The following is a 15,370-nucleotide window of genomic DNA, read 5'->3' as shown; positions in this document are numbered from 1 at the left end:
CAGAGATGGCAGAGGGCCAGATCCTGCCAGCAAAGCCCAGACCCCACGGCCAGGACCTCTGCTACCATGAAACTCATCCCTGGCAGCAAACAGGAGCTTGGAGGTGTTCTCGCCGGGGCAGGGATGAGCCGGGGATGTGGGGACAGACACGTGCCAGCAGAAGCTGGTGTGAGCCCACCCAGGGCTGGGTTTATAAACAGCCCTTTAATTTGGGTGAAGAAGATAAAGCCATCCCTAGGCAGTGCCAGAAGATGGGTCCATCACAGTCCTGCTCAAGGAGGAGCTGTGCCGGGGGTGATGGGGTGCCCCAGGGTCACCCGCAGCTCCTGCTGCGTTTCCCCCCCCACCCTCACCAGCAAATTGGCACGACATTAGGGTTTGTGAGGCCACGGCCGGGCTGGGCACACGCACGTCTGCAGCCAGCTGGAGGGCAGGGGACAGCTGGGCTCCGGGGGACGTTGTCCCTGACCTCATCCCCCCGCAGCCCCGTCCCCGCAGGGCTACAGGCCAGGAGAGCAGGGAGCGGGGGGGAAACGCTGCCCCTCTGCCCACACCATGCTTTGGCACTGAGCGTGTGTTTTAAACCCCCTCCTGGGCTCTTTTCCCCTCCAAACCGGTGCCCACAGGCACCAAGACACAGATTTACTCTACTTACCCCCTCGCCTGCCCGGGTTTGTGAGCTGGGAAGGATGAAGTCTGCTGCTGCTGCAATAGACCCAGGGACAACTTTAAACCTGCAGAGACATCCCCAGCGTGGGGACAGGGACAGCGCTGGCTCCGCAGCTGCTTTGCCACCAGCCCTGGGGAGCTCTGGGCACACGCACACCCCTGCACATCATCCGTCCCCCCCCCGAGCTGGGCACAGACACAGCCCCGTGCAGATGTGCACGGCCACCCCAGCTGTGCACGGCCACCCCTGCAGCCACGCACGCCCCAGATATGCCCCGTGCAGATGTGACCCATGCAGATGTGACCACCCCCACGCAGCCTCTGCACAGCCTGGGACAGCTACCCCCCAACAGAGCAGGGGATGCTGGTAGCCCCCACCCATGGGACCAGAGCAGAGGCCGTGCCCTGGGTGCCAGCACTCGTCAGTGAGGGTTTTAATCATTCTCTGGTTTTTATCTGACTTATAAGGGGGCAGGAGCAGCACGCAGGGGACTTTTCCCAGCTGGCCGTACCCCAGAAAAGCGGTTTGATGGCAACATGCTCCACACAAGTATTTCTTCTGCTTTTTTTTATTCTCTAGAGAGTCTGGGCATGGTCTGGGCAAAGCCCAAGCATGGGAAGGGTCCCCCTCACCACCCCTGGGCAATGGGGCCAGTGATGCCCAGCACCCGTGGGGTCTGCTGGCTGGTGCTGAGCCCCATGCTGGATCCTGGGGGGTCAGAGGGAGCCTGGTGTCCCAGGGGACTTAGGGCCACTGGGCTCACCCCGTCCCTCTGGGGCAGGTCCCCCAGCCTCCGAACCCCGCAGCGTCGCGGCGGAGCGAAGGGAGAACTGGTTAATATTTAATTTAGCCCTGAGCCCGCGTGTTTAATTAAGCACATTTAATTCCTCACCGCGTTATTCACGGTCTGCTGCAAGCGCTGCCTCTGCAGTGCAACCCCCCCCCACCCCCAACCCCGCGGGGCCCGATCCTGCCATGCCCAGCGCCGGTGGGTGCCGGGGAGGGCGAGGGGCTGCAACGGGCAGGGAAAGCTGGGCAAGAGCGACCTTCCCGCGGGGAACCCACCTCCCACACCCCGCTGGAGACCCCCGCACCCCGACAGCAACGGGGGAGCACCGAGGTGGCCGAGCCTGGATGGAAACAGGGGGGGTCCGGCCAAAATCACCCCCCCTGGCACATCCCGGGCGGCCATGGGGCCCCTGAGCCCCCGCACGCAGCCAGCCCTGGCTGCTGGCACAGCCCAGCTCACCCAACACATTTCTGGCTCCAGCCTGCCTTAATTAATATCTTTAATTACAAAATGAATACGCTGACACGTTCTGCTTACAGGGCATGTGAGAGGGAGGAATGTGCCAGCGCTGACACGACTGTTAAATTTTCGGAGGTGGGGGTACGGCAGCGGGGCAGGGAGGCTCAGTCCCAATTTTTGGGGGGGAATTTTGACAGGACTCGCACATTTTTAGCTGAAAACAGGAGTTAAGAGACTGGTTCATTTCTTGCACGTTACAAGCAACCTCAGCAGACCACCGGGCATCTTTGTCAGGGGATATTTAGTGACCAGTTAGTTAAAATTGTTATTTAAGAATTGTATTAACTCAAAACGAGATGCATTTAGCAGAAATAACTCATGTTGGCAACACACTGAGTGAACTGTACTTGAACAGACAGAGCATATCATAGACTCACAGACTGGTTTGGGTGGGAGGGACCTTAAAGCTCACCCAGTCCCACCCCCTGCCACAGGCAGGGACACCTTCCACCAGACCAGGTTGCTCCCAGCCCCATCCAACCTGGCCTTGAGCACTGCCAGGGAGGGGGCAGCCACAGCTGCTCTGGGCAACCTGGGCCAGTGTCTCACCACCCTCACAGCAAAGAATTTCTTCCCAATATCTCATCTCAATCTCCCCTCTCTCAGTTTAAAACCGTCCCCCCTCATCCTGTCACTCCATGCCCTGTATAAAGCCCCTCTCCAGCTTTCCTGTAGCCCCTTCAGGCACTGGAAGGTGCTAGAAGGTCTCCCCGGAGCCTTCTCTTCTCCAGGCTGAACAGCCCCAGCTCTCTCAGCCTGTCTCCAGAGCAGAGGGGCTCCAGCCCTCGGAGCATCTCCGTGGCCTCCTCTGGACTCGCTCCAACAGCTCCGTGTCCTTCTTATATACATCTGTGGTCCTTATCCCAAACCAGCAAACCCCTCACTGCTGAAGAACGTTTTCCATCCTCCTTAGAATAAAAACCTTCTAAAATTCCCTAAAAGGAGACAGAATCACAGAATCAATGAGGTTGGAAGAGCCCTCTGGGCTCATCGAGTCCAACCATTGCCCTGACACCACCATGGCAACTAGACCATGGCACTAAGTGACACCTCAGAAGCACCAAGACAACTGCTCCTCAGGGCTCACCTGCAGCCACACGCAGGGCAGAAGGGACCGACGGAAACAATGACAACACCCCACGTTTGTCTTAAGATAAAAAAATTTATTTTACAGTCTTATAAAGCAGCTTTACATGAAGCACAAACGTTGACCCATTTACTCTGTATATAAACATAATAGAACCTTTCCCTCTGCAAAAAGTCACGTCTCGCCGAATAGAAAACTAACGTGTGCACATTGTGCTTAAACTGCAACGTCTGTACAGCTTTACAAAGGACCACCCTCTCCACGGGCATCCTGTAAACATGTTATTGCATATTCAACACATGGAGTATATCCCACATGTAAAAAAAGAAATGTAGAAAAAAATAAAGTACAACGACAAGGTGAATGAAAATAGCAGCTTTGAGTGACTGTCTTGCACAATGGCCGAGAGAAACGGCGCTGCCACACGTGTACAGTTGTGCTTGTGTGTCACTGGTCTGCACGCACCCGTGCGCACGGTGGAGTCCGCGTACAGGGAGGATTAAACAGATCTTAGGGACTAAGACCCTTGTCAGTTTGAAGACTGAAAACAAACAAAACCCAACTTAAGTGAATTCACAGAATCCCAGAATCACTGAGGTTGGAAGAGCCCTCTGGGCTCATCGAGTCCAACCATTGCCCTGACACCACCATGGCAACTAGACCAGGGCACTAAGGGCCATGTCCAGGCTTTTCTTAAACCCCTCCAGAGATGGTGACTCCACCACCTCCCTGGGCAGCCCCTTCCAATGGCTAATGACCCTTGCTGAGAAGAAATGCTTCCTAATGGCCAACCTGACCCTCCCCTGGCCAAGCTTGAGGCTGTGTCCTCTTGTCCTAGCGCTGGTTGCCTGCGAGAAGAATTCGATGAAGTTATGGGCACCGATGTCCAACAACCCTCATCCACTGCACAACTCAATTAAAAAAACAACCAGAGAAACCCCCCACTAACTCGCTTCAGTTCTACACCCTCGGGTGGTGGGTGGTTTAATTTCCACGTGTGCCAAGGCCCACAAAAAGGCGATGGAGTTGTTAAGGATAAGGTGGTGCGACGGGACCGACGGCGTTGGCACAGCCAACCCACGCTTCGGAGCTCCCCAGAATCAATGAGGTTGGAAGAGCCCTCTGGGATCATCGAGTCCAACCATTGCCCTGACACCTCCCCTACCCAACAGCCACCGGGCTGACTGCCACAGAGCCCCGACGGAGCAGCGGCACTGCGATTTTTCAGCTGGCATTAATTAAAAAAACAAATAAAGGGGATTGTGGCCTCCGTAAGGCACCGATACCATCTCTTGAGCAGTACCCAAAGAGTCTCTCTAGATTCTCCAAATCCAAAACGGACCAAAGATGGAGGAAACACGCAGGAGAAAGGTGTTTGTGTGTGTGCAGTAAGGACCAGCCGTTCATAAAGGAAGCACGTTTGTCTGGGTTGCGTGTGCGTGCGTGTGCGTATACACATGTATGTAAAAAAAAAAATTCACCTCTGCTACCTTTGGTATTGAAATTTCTCCTGTGACATCCACTTCTCACGTTAATGGGTACGGTCGTAGCATGCGTTTGCAAAGATCGAGTAGTTACAAAGTTGTTTCAAACATCTGCGAGAAAAAGCATCAAAAATAAAGAAAAAAAAATCATCAAGATGGATATTGTCCTTGTGCCCAGCCTCTTTGTGGTTTGAATGAACTTTGTCCTCAGGATGAACATCTTAAGCTTAACCCCCACCTACACGTACAACATGGAGTAGGATCAGTGGAAAAACCCCACCGCTAAGCCCCATCCTTCCCCCGTCGGGAGCGTTCCAGTCTGGGGTCTGACAGCCACCACCAGCCTCACCAGAGCCGATGACCCGCTCTTGGCTACTCCAACCCCTGCTCCAACGATACAAGGGGTTGGTTTTACTCTCCTGCGCCGACAAGGCCGGCTAGCGGTGGGTGTAAAAGACTGGGAAAGAGGAAGAAGAAACCACCTGGATTCTTCTGCGTTACAAGAGCACAGTGAAAGCGTTTGGGTTGGGTTATCACACGAGGACCCTCGCTCGCTTGGCAGAGCCACGAAGACAAAGCGCACGCACGAAGCCAGCGCTGGAGACGTAACGACCCCCTTACACGACGAGTAAGACAGAGGTGTTGGTGTTAAAGCACAGGTGGAGCTGGAAAGCCCTCTGGGGTAATCTTATAATCTTTAAAATGCTCGATATGCTCAAGCAGGTTAATGAAAAACACCCCAGGAAAACCTTAATTAATTCCAATCGAATTTCCCACGCGCGACTCCAAATGAGCCCCACGTCAAGTCTCCTAAAGAACAAAGTTGCCAAAGCCTAGAGAAACCCCTCAGACATAATTAAAAAAGTCAGCACAAAACATGGGGCTCCACGACAAGAGATTCCAGCTACCAGGGAGGAGATGACACCACAAACCCGATGGCACATTTGGCTTTAGAAGCGGGGGGTGGCGTGGGCGCAGGTCCGCGAGCCCCGAGTTGTGCGTACGTGACGGGACTTCGAAGCCTCCACGCTGTCGGCACGTTTTCTGCCCACGCGCCTGTAAAGAAACCACACGGCTAAAGGATCAGAGAAGTGAAACCCCCAAAAAAAGTGTGTTTTTCACCCCAAGAATCCATATTAAAAACCCCCAGCTTTAAAAAAAAAACACCGTCCACTACCCAGGCTACGAGTAAATACACATTTACGGCGTTACACCACGGGATCTCTTACGCTGTCCCAACATATACACACATAACTCCGTTTTAAGAGGCCACAGACTAACGTTTCAGGCAAGTGCTGGACTTTAAGAGACCTATATGGCTTCTGTGAATATTTTCCTACAAAAAGGAAAAAAAAAAAATAGAACCAAAAACGTTCCCAAACTCAGGAGCACAAAGGGGTTTTGCTTCGTGCAGATGGTTTCGCCGTGGAGCACTGAGGACAGGTGACGTTCCCGAATCCTTACCCAAAGGTTTTCACACTGGAATGCAACGATTTCAGGAGATCAGTTTTAAGGATCACTTCTTTGAAACGGTCCGTAAAAAATTTAGGGCGCGACCTTCGAAACGAGGCAGCGGGACCGAGGGGTTTGGTTGTGAGCTCTAGTTGTGCTTTGCCCGGCCGCCTCGCAGGTAGCTCTTCCACCTCTTGACGAACTCTTTGAAGATGGGCGACTCGTCGATGGTGCTGAGGAGCTGGAGCTGGTTGATGTGGGTGGTGTGATAGTCCCAGCGGGCCAGGTTGGGTGCGGTGCCCAGCATGAAGTGCCGGAGGTCGTAGATGGTCCCTGAGCCGGTGTCGTAGAGGGGAAGCATGGCCTTCAGGGACTCCATGCCCCGCTCGTAGAGCACCCGCGCCTCCTTCCCCAGCTTCTCCCCGGCCGTTTCTTTCAGGTCATACAGCCCGATTAAGGAGTACATGAAACCGTTGAGCACGAAGGAGCTGGGCGAGGTGGGGTACTCCTCGTACCAGTCGTGTCGGTTCATGAAGACGGCTTTGACCCCGCGCTGCTCCGACGGCAGCTTGTAGGGCGCCGTGGCCCGCAGAGCCGAGCTGAGGAACGCGTGGTCCTTGGTCAGCAGGTACGCCCGCACCAGCGTCGAGATGGCCTGGCCCTGCGCCATGGCCGAGTACCAGCCTGGGTCCAGGGACTTAAATCCTTCCCCCAGCTTCCTCGTCACCATGATGGGCCAACCACCCCTCTCGTCCTGGTTCCTCACCAGCCAGTTGCTGGCAGCAAAAAAAGCCGCCATGTGAGCGGTGGCCGAGATGGTGACGTTATCGAGGAAGCCTCTGCCCTTCGCCACCAGCCTCACCACTCTCTTGGGCATGATTTTGGTCTGCTTCACGGCTTTCGTGTTCGAGAGGCCGACGCCTTTGCGCAGGTCGGTCACCAGGTCCCTGGTGAGGGTGCTCCAGCTAGTCCTGGGGCCGACGCCGTAGTAGATGTCTCGGTCCTTAAAGGCGATGAGCTGGGTGTTGGAGACGTAGTGTACAGTGAAGAGCTGGTTCTTCTCCGTCGTCTCGAGAACCACAGAAATGCTCCCGTTCGTTACGAATTTGAGATCAAAAGAAATGATAAAATCTCGGGTGTTCCCAAGCTGCAGAGAGACCCCCTCGGTGCTTTCTGCAAAACAAACACAAAACCCCTTGTTCAGTGGTAGAGCACTCACGTCTCACAGAATCCCAGAATCAACCAGGCTGGAAGAGCCCTCTGGGATCATCGAGTCCAACCATTGCCCTGACACCACCACGTCAACTAGACCAGGGCACTAAGTGCCATGTCCAGGCTTTTCTTAGACCCCTCCAGAGATGGTGACTCCACCACCTCCCTGGGCAGCCCGTGCCAATGTCTAATGACCCTTGCTGAGAAGAAATGCTTCCTAATGTCCAACCAACCAAAGCTATGAGGCTATCTCCAAAGCCTTTAAGCTGTGAAGTGCAGCTTCCAGAGGTGAGCCCTCTTACCAGGCAGGATCCAAAAGCTTTCAGGGCAGCCCATCAATAATTCAATCCTTCTTTCTGTGCACTATCATATATTATTTAATTAAGGGTAAAAGTAAATCCATGAGCAAAGGCTGACTCCTGCAGCACCGGGGAGAACTCGTTTGCATCCTACATTAAGAGGCTGCAGCACTTTTCCGCGGAGCAGAAGTGCCAGGGGCTCGATCGATGGCTTTATCAGACTCTTCTGTTACCTGATGGATGGATGAGAACAAGGGACACCAGCAGGATCTGGGGGAAGGGAAAGGGCCACCAAGGAGGGGTTTTAAATCTGGACTTTTTTCTTTCCCAACCTGACCGTTGCAGAAACCAGTGAGCCGATGAGTTTAATGGGGGGAAAAAGAAAAGAATATAGAAAGCGTTGGGTTAACGGTTGGACTTGATGATCTTAAAGGTCTTTTCCAACCAAAACGATTCTATGAGTAAAGTATTTATTAACCTCTCCATTGGCAAAACTCAGTTTAATTAAAAAAGAAATTTAAATAAAGCTCCTAGGCTACATAACAAAATCGCTCGCAGGCTAGATTTTAAAATGTAAAATCAACTTCTCCCCGAAAAACCTATACGAGGAGATCAAAGGGCTAATTAGCTTGTAAGGCTGTGTGCAAATCCTGTAGCTTTGAAGGCACAGAGGGATGATAAACACTTAAAGACAGTCATCTTGAATTAACGGCTTTCCATAGAATAAAATCCTCACGAGAGACAATTGTTTCCTTTCTGCTACCTCTCGATGTGTGAAATACCCCATCAACGTTCCTATGTGCAACCATCGAGTTCTGGTCAGGCTTTTCTGCAGAGCGGAGGCTCTTCCCCATCTCCCAAACCAACCTCTGGCATTTTGCATCACGGAATCCCAGAATCAATGAGGTTGGAAGAGCCCTCTGGGCTCATCGAGTCCAACCATTGCCCTGACACCACCATGGCAACTAGACCAGGGCACTAAGGGCCATGTCCAGGCTTTTCTTAAACCCCTCCAGAGATGGGGACTCCACCACCTCCCTGGGCAGCCCCTTCCAATGGCTAATGACCCTTGCTGAGAAGAAATGCTTCCTGATGTCCAACCTGACCCTCCCCTGGCCAAGCTTGAGGCTGTGTCCCCTTGTCATCGTCCCATGCTGTAAGGTGCCATCGCACAGTACCCATTATTTTGACTCAATGTCATGTTTTCCAATCTTTTAAAGTAAAACCTTCACTCCCTTGAGTTCTGGAGATCAGCACCTGCTTCGGGAGAAGAACCCGAGCGCTTTGTTACACATTTTGCTCCTATGAAAAAAATCTAATTAAAAAACCCCACTCGCAATTCCTGTCAAGGAAGTTTTATGGTTCCTTGGAAATAAATGCTCGTGTGATAACCAAGTGAATTACAATAAAGGGGGGGAAAAAAAGAGTTTTAAGATGCAAAGGAGAAGTAAAGGCTGCCCGTTGTTTGCACTGCCGTAAGCGCCTATAAATCCATTACTTAAGGCCATCTAAGACGAGTGGATGCATACGGCGGCCTTTGAGCCCTGCAGATTACTCTGCCATCAATAAAGGATGAGGAGAGAATACAGAACAGATCTTTTAGCCTTTCCTCTCCCCGTATTTATCTCCTACAAAGACACAAGAGCGTTCGACAATTTTTTCCCTAGAGACTCAGGCCTAAGGTGCCAACTGAAAATTACTTCATTGTCTTTTTAAGTAATGGACTCATTAATTCTAATGGGTATTGATTGAGGAAAAACACATTACGCCCTTATTAATGAGCCTGTCTTAGGACAAAGGAAACTCTTGCATGAAATAATGAATTTCCCTGCTAAGTACCAAACAGAACACAGTAAATTGAAGAGACGGCAACAAAATGCATCTTGCACGGCTGCAGGTGAAGGAGAGCCCGTATACGGCCCCAGACCTTCACCCACGAGGGCAGCTGCTCCCTCTTGCTGCCTTGTTTAAAGCAACTTGGATTAGCCACAACTAAGATCTCAAATTTTGCAAAAATAGTTGCATCCCAATGAAGACAGAGATCCCGGGGAGCTGCACGTGCTCCGCTCGCTCCAGGCTGAAAATAGACCGTATCTATCATCTGTCAGCAGCTGCTTATCACCCATCAGCGCTAGTCCCCAGGCTTCAAACTGCTTCCATTTTTTTTTTTTTTTTGCTTCTATTTTGAGACAGAAGCTGAAAGGCTCAGGAAAAGTGACTGTACAGAATCACAGAATCAACCAGGTTGGAAGAGCCCTCTGGGCTCATCGAGTCCAACCGTTGCCCTGACACCACCATGGCAACTAGACCAGGGCACTAAGGGCCATGTCCAGGCTTTTCTTAAACCCCTCCAGAGATGGTGACTCCACCACCTCCCTGGGCAGCCCCTTCCAATGGCTAATGACCCTTGCTGACAAGAAATGCTTCCTAATGGCCAACCTGAACCTCCCCTGGTCAAGCTTGAGGCTGTGTCCTCTTGTCCTAGCGCTGGTTGCCTGGGAGAAGAGGCCGACTCCCACTGCGCTACAACCTCCCTTCAGGTAGTTGTAGACTGCACTAAGGTCACCTCTGAGCCTCCTCTTCTCCAGGCTAAACACCCCCAGCTCCCTCAGACGTTCCTCGCAGGTCAGACCCTCCAGACCCTTCCCCAGCTTGGTCGCCCTCCTCTGCACTCGCTCCAACACCTCAACATCTTTCTTGAAGTGCGGGGCCCAGAACTGGACACAGGATTCAAGGTGCCCCCTCACCAGTGCCGAGTACAGAGGGACGATCACTTCCCCAGACCGGCTGGCTACACTATTCCTGATAGAGGCCAGGATGCCATTGGCCTTCTTGGCCACCTGGGCACGCTGCTGGCTCATGTTCAGCCGCCTGTCCATCAGCACCCCCAGGGCTGTAGCTTCTCATTGTCCTCCATGCATACGTCCACTCGTTTTTTCACTAAAATGATGTTGAAAAAGCAGTGATGGAGAGAAAAATGAAGCAAAGGAAGACTCCAGAGGTACAGAAACGAGATGACATTGTCAGGCGAGATCTTAAGGATGGGAAGTCACACAGGATAAATGAAAACACGTTAATCCCAGCAAGTTAAAGCCCCCCTGACATCATCTGTGCCTATTAATGGACGTGGCTTTGCTGGCACACATCTGGGATAACTCACCTGGAGCGACAAACTGTTTGACGTTAGTGAACTTGGCCTTGTCAGGTACTGTGGAGAGGGAGCAGCCTTTCGGCACCGTCCAGTCCGCGGACCTGCCCGCTTTGTCCTTCTCTTCGGCCGTTTCGTACACCTCCACGTGAGGTGGTTTCTCCGTCAGGTTCTTGCTGTAGTGACTCAGCCCGTACTGTGCAATCTGGATGGGGTAGAAGTAGCCTTGAGGTCCCCACTGCGTGGATAACGGCACACCTACCAGAGAGGAAGGAAAGGAGAATTTTATCAGCACGTTTTCAAATCCCACTCCACCTCCGTACCCCACCACTCCTTTACTGATGGCAAATGATGTTTCTAGACTCGAGGCAAGTCCTGCTCAAGGAGGGAACTGCTCCCATTTACACTGAGATCCATAACGAGTCAAAACTAAGCAGATTTGAGTGGCAGCGAAGTCCTTATCACGGGCTTCCATACATTCTCGTTTGTTTACTGAAGCTTCCTACTTATTTTAAAATACATTTAAAATGCCCTAGCAGATTTTTCCCCCCTACCCCAGGGACCACTAATCTCCAAACAATGTTACATCCAACACCATCCCTTTAACACCACATAAATCTTTGCTAATTTAGTGTATATGTTATGACTAGATTTTGGTAAGAGTTATTTCATGCTAAAAGAACAATTCACCCAGCGTCCCAAAACCTGCTCCAACTACCTTGGCTCCCCTAAGAGTATTCCAAGCGCAGTCCGAAGCGATGCCTGCAGGACCCAGCCCAGCTCTCCATGCCATACCAGCAGAATATGCCCCGATTCTTTCACCCAAAGCTGTCCCTTGTCTTCAGAGCTACTGCTCCAGCCCAACCATCCCTGGGATTAACCCTCTGCACATGCCTCCCTGTCCCAAAAGTGGGTGGCTTTGCAAGAGAGCACACTTCTCAATCTTAATTTAGAGTTTGGGTGATTTTAGATTTAAAAGCCTGCACGGACCAGAAGAACCCCCTGGAGCACCACCTCTTTAGAGGATCCAAAGCAGGAAGATCACAGAGAACATCTTCTGTAGCCTGATGCATTGCAGGAACCTAATGAGGTTCAACAAGGATAAGTGCAGAGTCCTGTACCTGGGAAGGAGGAATAAAATGCACCAGTGCAGGTTAGGAGGTGATCTGCTGGAGAGCAGCTCCGGGGAGAAGAACCTTGGAGTCCTGGTGGACAACAAGTTATCCATGGGACAGCAATGTGCCCCTGGGGCCAAGAAGGAGAAGGAGGGCCCCTCTTTCCGCCAGGCCGCTTTCTAACCACTCTTCCCCCAGCCTGTAGCACTGCAGGGGGTTGGTGTGGCCCAAGTGTCAGACCCGGCACTTGTTCTTGTTGAACCTCACGCCGTTGGTCTCGGCCCATCTATCCAACCTGTCCAGATCCCTCTGTAGGGCCTTCCTACCCTCCAGCAGATCGACACTCCCACCCAGCTTGGTGTCATCTGCAAATTTCCTGGGGGTGCACTCAATCGCTACGTCTAGATCATCTATAAAGATAACCTTTATAAAAAAACCTTTGCATGCACATAAGAAAAGAAAAAAGAAGATGAAAATAAACAAGTTGGCACTTGCACCACTTTCCCCCTTGGCAATGTCAAGCTCAGAAACCAATTTCTTCTCAAATCCAGTACAACGAAAAGATTACTTAAACTAAATGTAAAAAGAAACGTTTTCATACATATTTTGGTGCTTTGTGTGACTAATAAATATTATGGATGGAGATGTGATGGCTTAGTGCTGCCTAAAGAGAAAACCATCACGGGAAATATTCAAATCCCACGTATTATCTCGACTCCTGGAAGCCAGCTCGTTTATTAATGCTAAACATTTTCAGTTAAGGGCACATTCACTGAGACTGAAGGATGCAAAAAAAATAAAGAAATCTGCTAGAAGAGCTTTACTTGAAATTTCTACAAGATGACAAGATTAAATTCTCCAGGTCATAGGACATACCACCACATTAACCTTGCAGAAAGAGAGGAGGTGAAAACATAACACGAGGCTTTTCTCCTCATGCAGCAATCTGAGAGTCTCTAAGGCTGGAATGATGCAAGAGCCTAAAACTGAGAACGTGTTTTAATATTAAAACCCCTTCCCTACAAACTACAACTACTTCTCTTCTCCGACCCGTTTGCTGGGTGCCAGTAACTCCGTTGCCTGTACAAAACCCAGGCTCTGGCACCACGTTTCCCAACGACAGCTCTGAAATCACATCTCAAAAAGCAAGGTTCATCGATAAGTAACCACGATGTCGAGCGTTAAACTCGCTGGTCTCTCGAGGTTTAGAGAGCAGCTACGCACAGCACCTCGTGTGCACATCTGGCAAGGCAAGAGGCTGCTGGATCTGTCCTGATTCTCGATTAGTTCTTACCAAATTTCGGCTTTCTGCTGAAAAACATCCCAAGAACTGCGGAGTCTGGTTGCAAGGGGCACCCTGAGCACCTGCCACATCTCATACACAAACTGGTGGGGCTGCAAGACCTGGGTCCATACCCACCCTCATCACCAAACACAGCACCCATGGCTATTACTCATATTCACAAGCTGGATTGAATCAGCAATGACTGGAGCAATGAGGAAGGAAAGCCATCTCCTCACAGCAGGTGTAAACCCTGAGCAGGGCGATGCTCACCCGTAGTGTGTGTGGAGTTACCAGGATGCATTTGCCCTGAGGAGAGCCCCAAGTTTCAGAGCCCTGTTTCCGTTCCTTAGCAGAAGGAATGAGGATAAGAGTTAAAAAAATAATAAAAATTTAAGAGTAACCTTACTAAAACCCAGCTGACATACCCTATGAATTTGTTTATGTGACTCCTTTACACACAAATTAATTGCATGACACGCCAGCGTTCTGCAGGGACCGTATCACGGGAGGAGCTCGTATCAACACAGCAGAGCATTGCCGATCGCTGAGATGTGTGAAAATTAAACTGAAATTTTACTTTGTGGTCTTTAATTTACGAGGGGTCACGGTGTCACATTCCATAATAGATTTATAAAGTCATTAATTTTTTAATATGAAACCCAACAAGAATTTTCCGCGCTCAAATCTTCACCGAGGCGCGGGCAGACCTCGCGTCCTAATTACCGATCGCACGGTTTAGCAGAAGTGCAAATTGGAAAGGTTTTACCGTATATTAATTTTATCCAGGGATGCTTCGATGACTGGAAGAGCTTTTTGAGCCTCCAGTTCTCCAAAACCTCCTCGCCTTGCTGCGAGGCGACTGCAGACCGTGCACGATTTCTCAGAGTAAGTGGGTTTTATCGACGGTATCACAAAATTAAGATCACTTTGCACCTCAAATGATGGCAGCAAATTTTAAGAAGTGTTTCAACTATTAAAAAAATAAAATAAAATACACAACACAAACCTTCAACGCCACTTATGCACTTCACTCTGTCTCGGACCTCCACGTTGTAGCCCTCGAAGGACATGAAGACCCCGTCGGGGTGGTAAGGTGCTCGCTGTGTGTATACTTTGGAGTAGCTATGAGAGAATTCAAACCTGTCATAACCATCGTACTGAGCAATTTTCCCATAAACCTCAAAGTATTTCTCTACCCAGCTGAACGGCAGGAAGACCTCGTTGCCTTCCCTCCTCCCTTTAACGGTGTGCTCGTCATTGATCAGACAGTCAATCTCCTCGTACTTCAGCCCCGGGGCTTTGTTGCCGTTGAAGCCCCCCGCGACGGGGGGAGCCTTCTGCTGCTCCTGGGGTGATGCCTCCTCGCTCTGCTGCCGGGCCGGGTCGCTCTCGGAGGCGGCGGCGGCTCCTCGGCGTTCGGGGCCGGCGAGGCTGCGGGGGAACGCGCCGGCTCTGTCGGAGGAGCATCGGTTCCAGAGCAGCACCGTCACCAGGGTGAAGAGGGCGCAGATGATGATCAGAGTCTTGTAGTTGACCCGAGCTGCCAAGCAACGCATATTCACACCATACCTGCAAAACACAGAGGGGAGAGATTGTTAGGTGGCGGCGCTTGAAGCTGGAGGTGTTGGTTCTGGAGGTCATACCCTCCAGCTGGTGAAGGGTCTGGAGGGTCTGACCTCCGAGGAACGGCTGAGGGAGCTGGGGGTGTTTAGCCTGGAGAAGAGGAGGCTCAGAGGTGACCTTAGTGCAGTCTACAACTACCTGAAGGGAGGTTGTAGCGCAGTGGGAGTCGGCCTCTTCTCCCAGGCAACCAGCGCTAGGACAAGAGGACACAGCCTCAAGCTTGGCCAGGGGAGGGTCAGGTTGGACATGAGGAAGCATTTCTTCTCAGCAAGGGTCATTAGCCATTGGAAGGGGCTGCCCAGGGAGGTGGTGGAGTCACCATCTCTGGAGGGGTTTAAGAAAAGACTGGACTTGGCACTTAGTGCCCTGGTCTAGTTGACGTGGTGGTGTCAGGGCAATGGTTGGACTCGATGATCCCAGAGGGCTCTTCCAACCTGGTTTATTCTGTGATTCTGTTCTGCTGATTTGGAGCCCGCAGCATTGCCACAGCCAGACCACGATGGTGTTCGGTGGGAAGGGGACAGGCGGGGGCACCTGGAAGAGAATTTGGGTTTTGCCAGCTCTCCATAAGCAACGAGATCAAACACACCAAGTCGTGATTCACCCCCTGGCTGCGATAACAGATTGTTTCACCAAATCCAAAGGATGCAAAAAACAAAGAACAGCGGTGACCGCAGGGCAATTGC

At 51.5% G+C, this 15,370-nt stretch overlaps 1 protein-coding gene across 4 annotated transcripts in view; it reads right to left on the bottom strand.

Annotated features, from left to right (window-relative positions):
• Nucleotides 1-3,121: 3,121 nt before the first annotated feature.
• GLCE (glucuronic acid epimerase) overlaps nt 3,122-15,370 on the bottom strand; it is a 54,911-nt gene continuing 42,662 nt past the window's right edge. For 2 of the 4 annotated variants that reach the window (XM_068410853.1, XM_068410852.1), the window contains 3 exons: nt 14,068-14,630; nt 10,674-10,919; nt 3,122-7,175 (listed from right to left, as the gene is read on the bottom strand). In XM_068410853.1, the coding sequence (XP_068266954.1) occupies nt 6,151-7,175; nt 10,674-10,919; nt 14,068-14,617 (1,821 nt within the window). In that variant the 5' untranslated portion in view covers nt 14,618-14,630 and the 3' untranslated portion in view covers nt 3,122-6,150. Of the gene's footprint in view, nt 7,176-10,673; nt 10,920-14,067; nt 14,631-15,370 lie in introns of those variants that run through there. The other 2 variants (XR_011049029.1, XM_068410854.1) reach the window with 2 other exon arrangements.

This window comes from Nyctibius grandis, chromosome 11 (genome assembly GCF_013368605.1).
Source record: "Nyctibius grandis isolate bNycGra1 chromosome 11, bNycGra1.pri, whole genome shotgun sequence".
NCBI lineage: Eukaryota > Metazoa > Chordata > Aves > Nyctibiiformes > Nyctibiidae > Nyctibius > Nyctibius grandis.
Note: the sequence above shows the minus strand (reverse complement) of the source record. Positions and strands in the feature narration are given on the sequence as shown.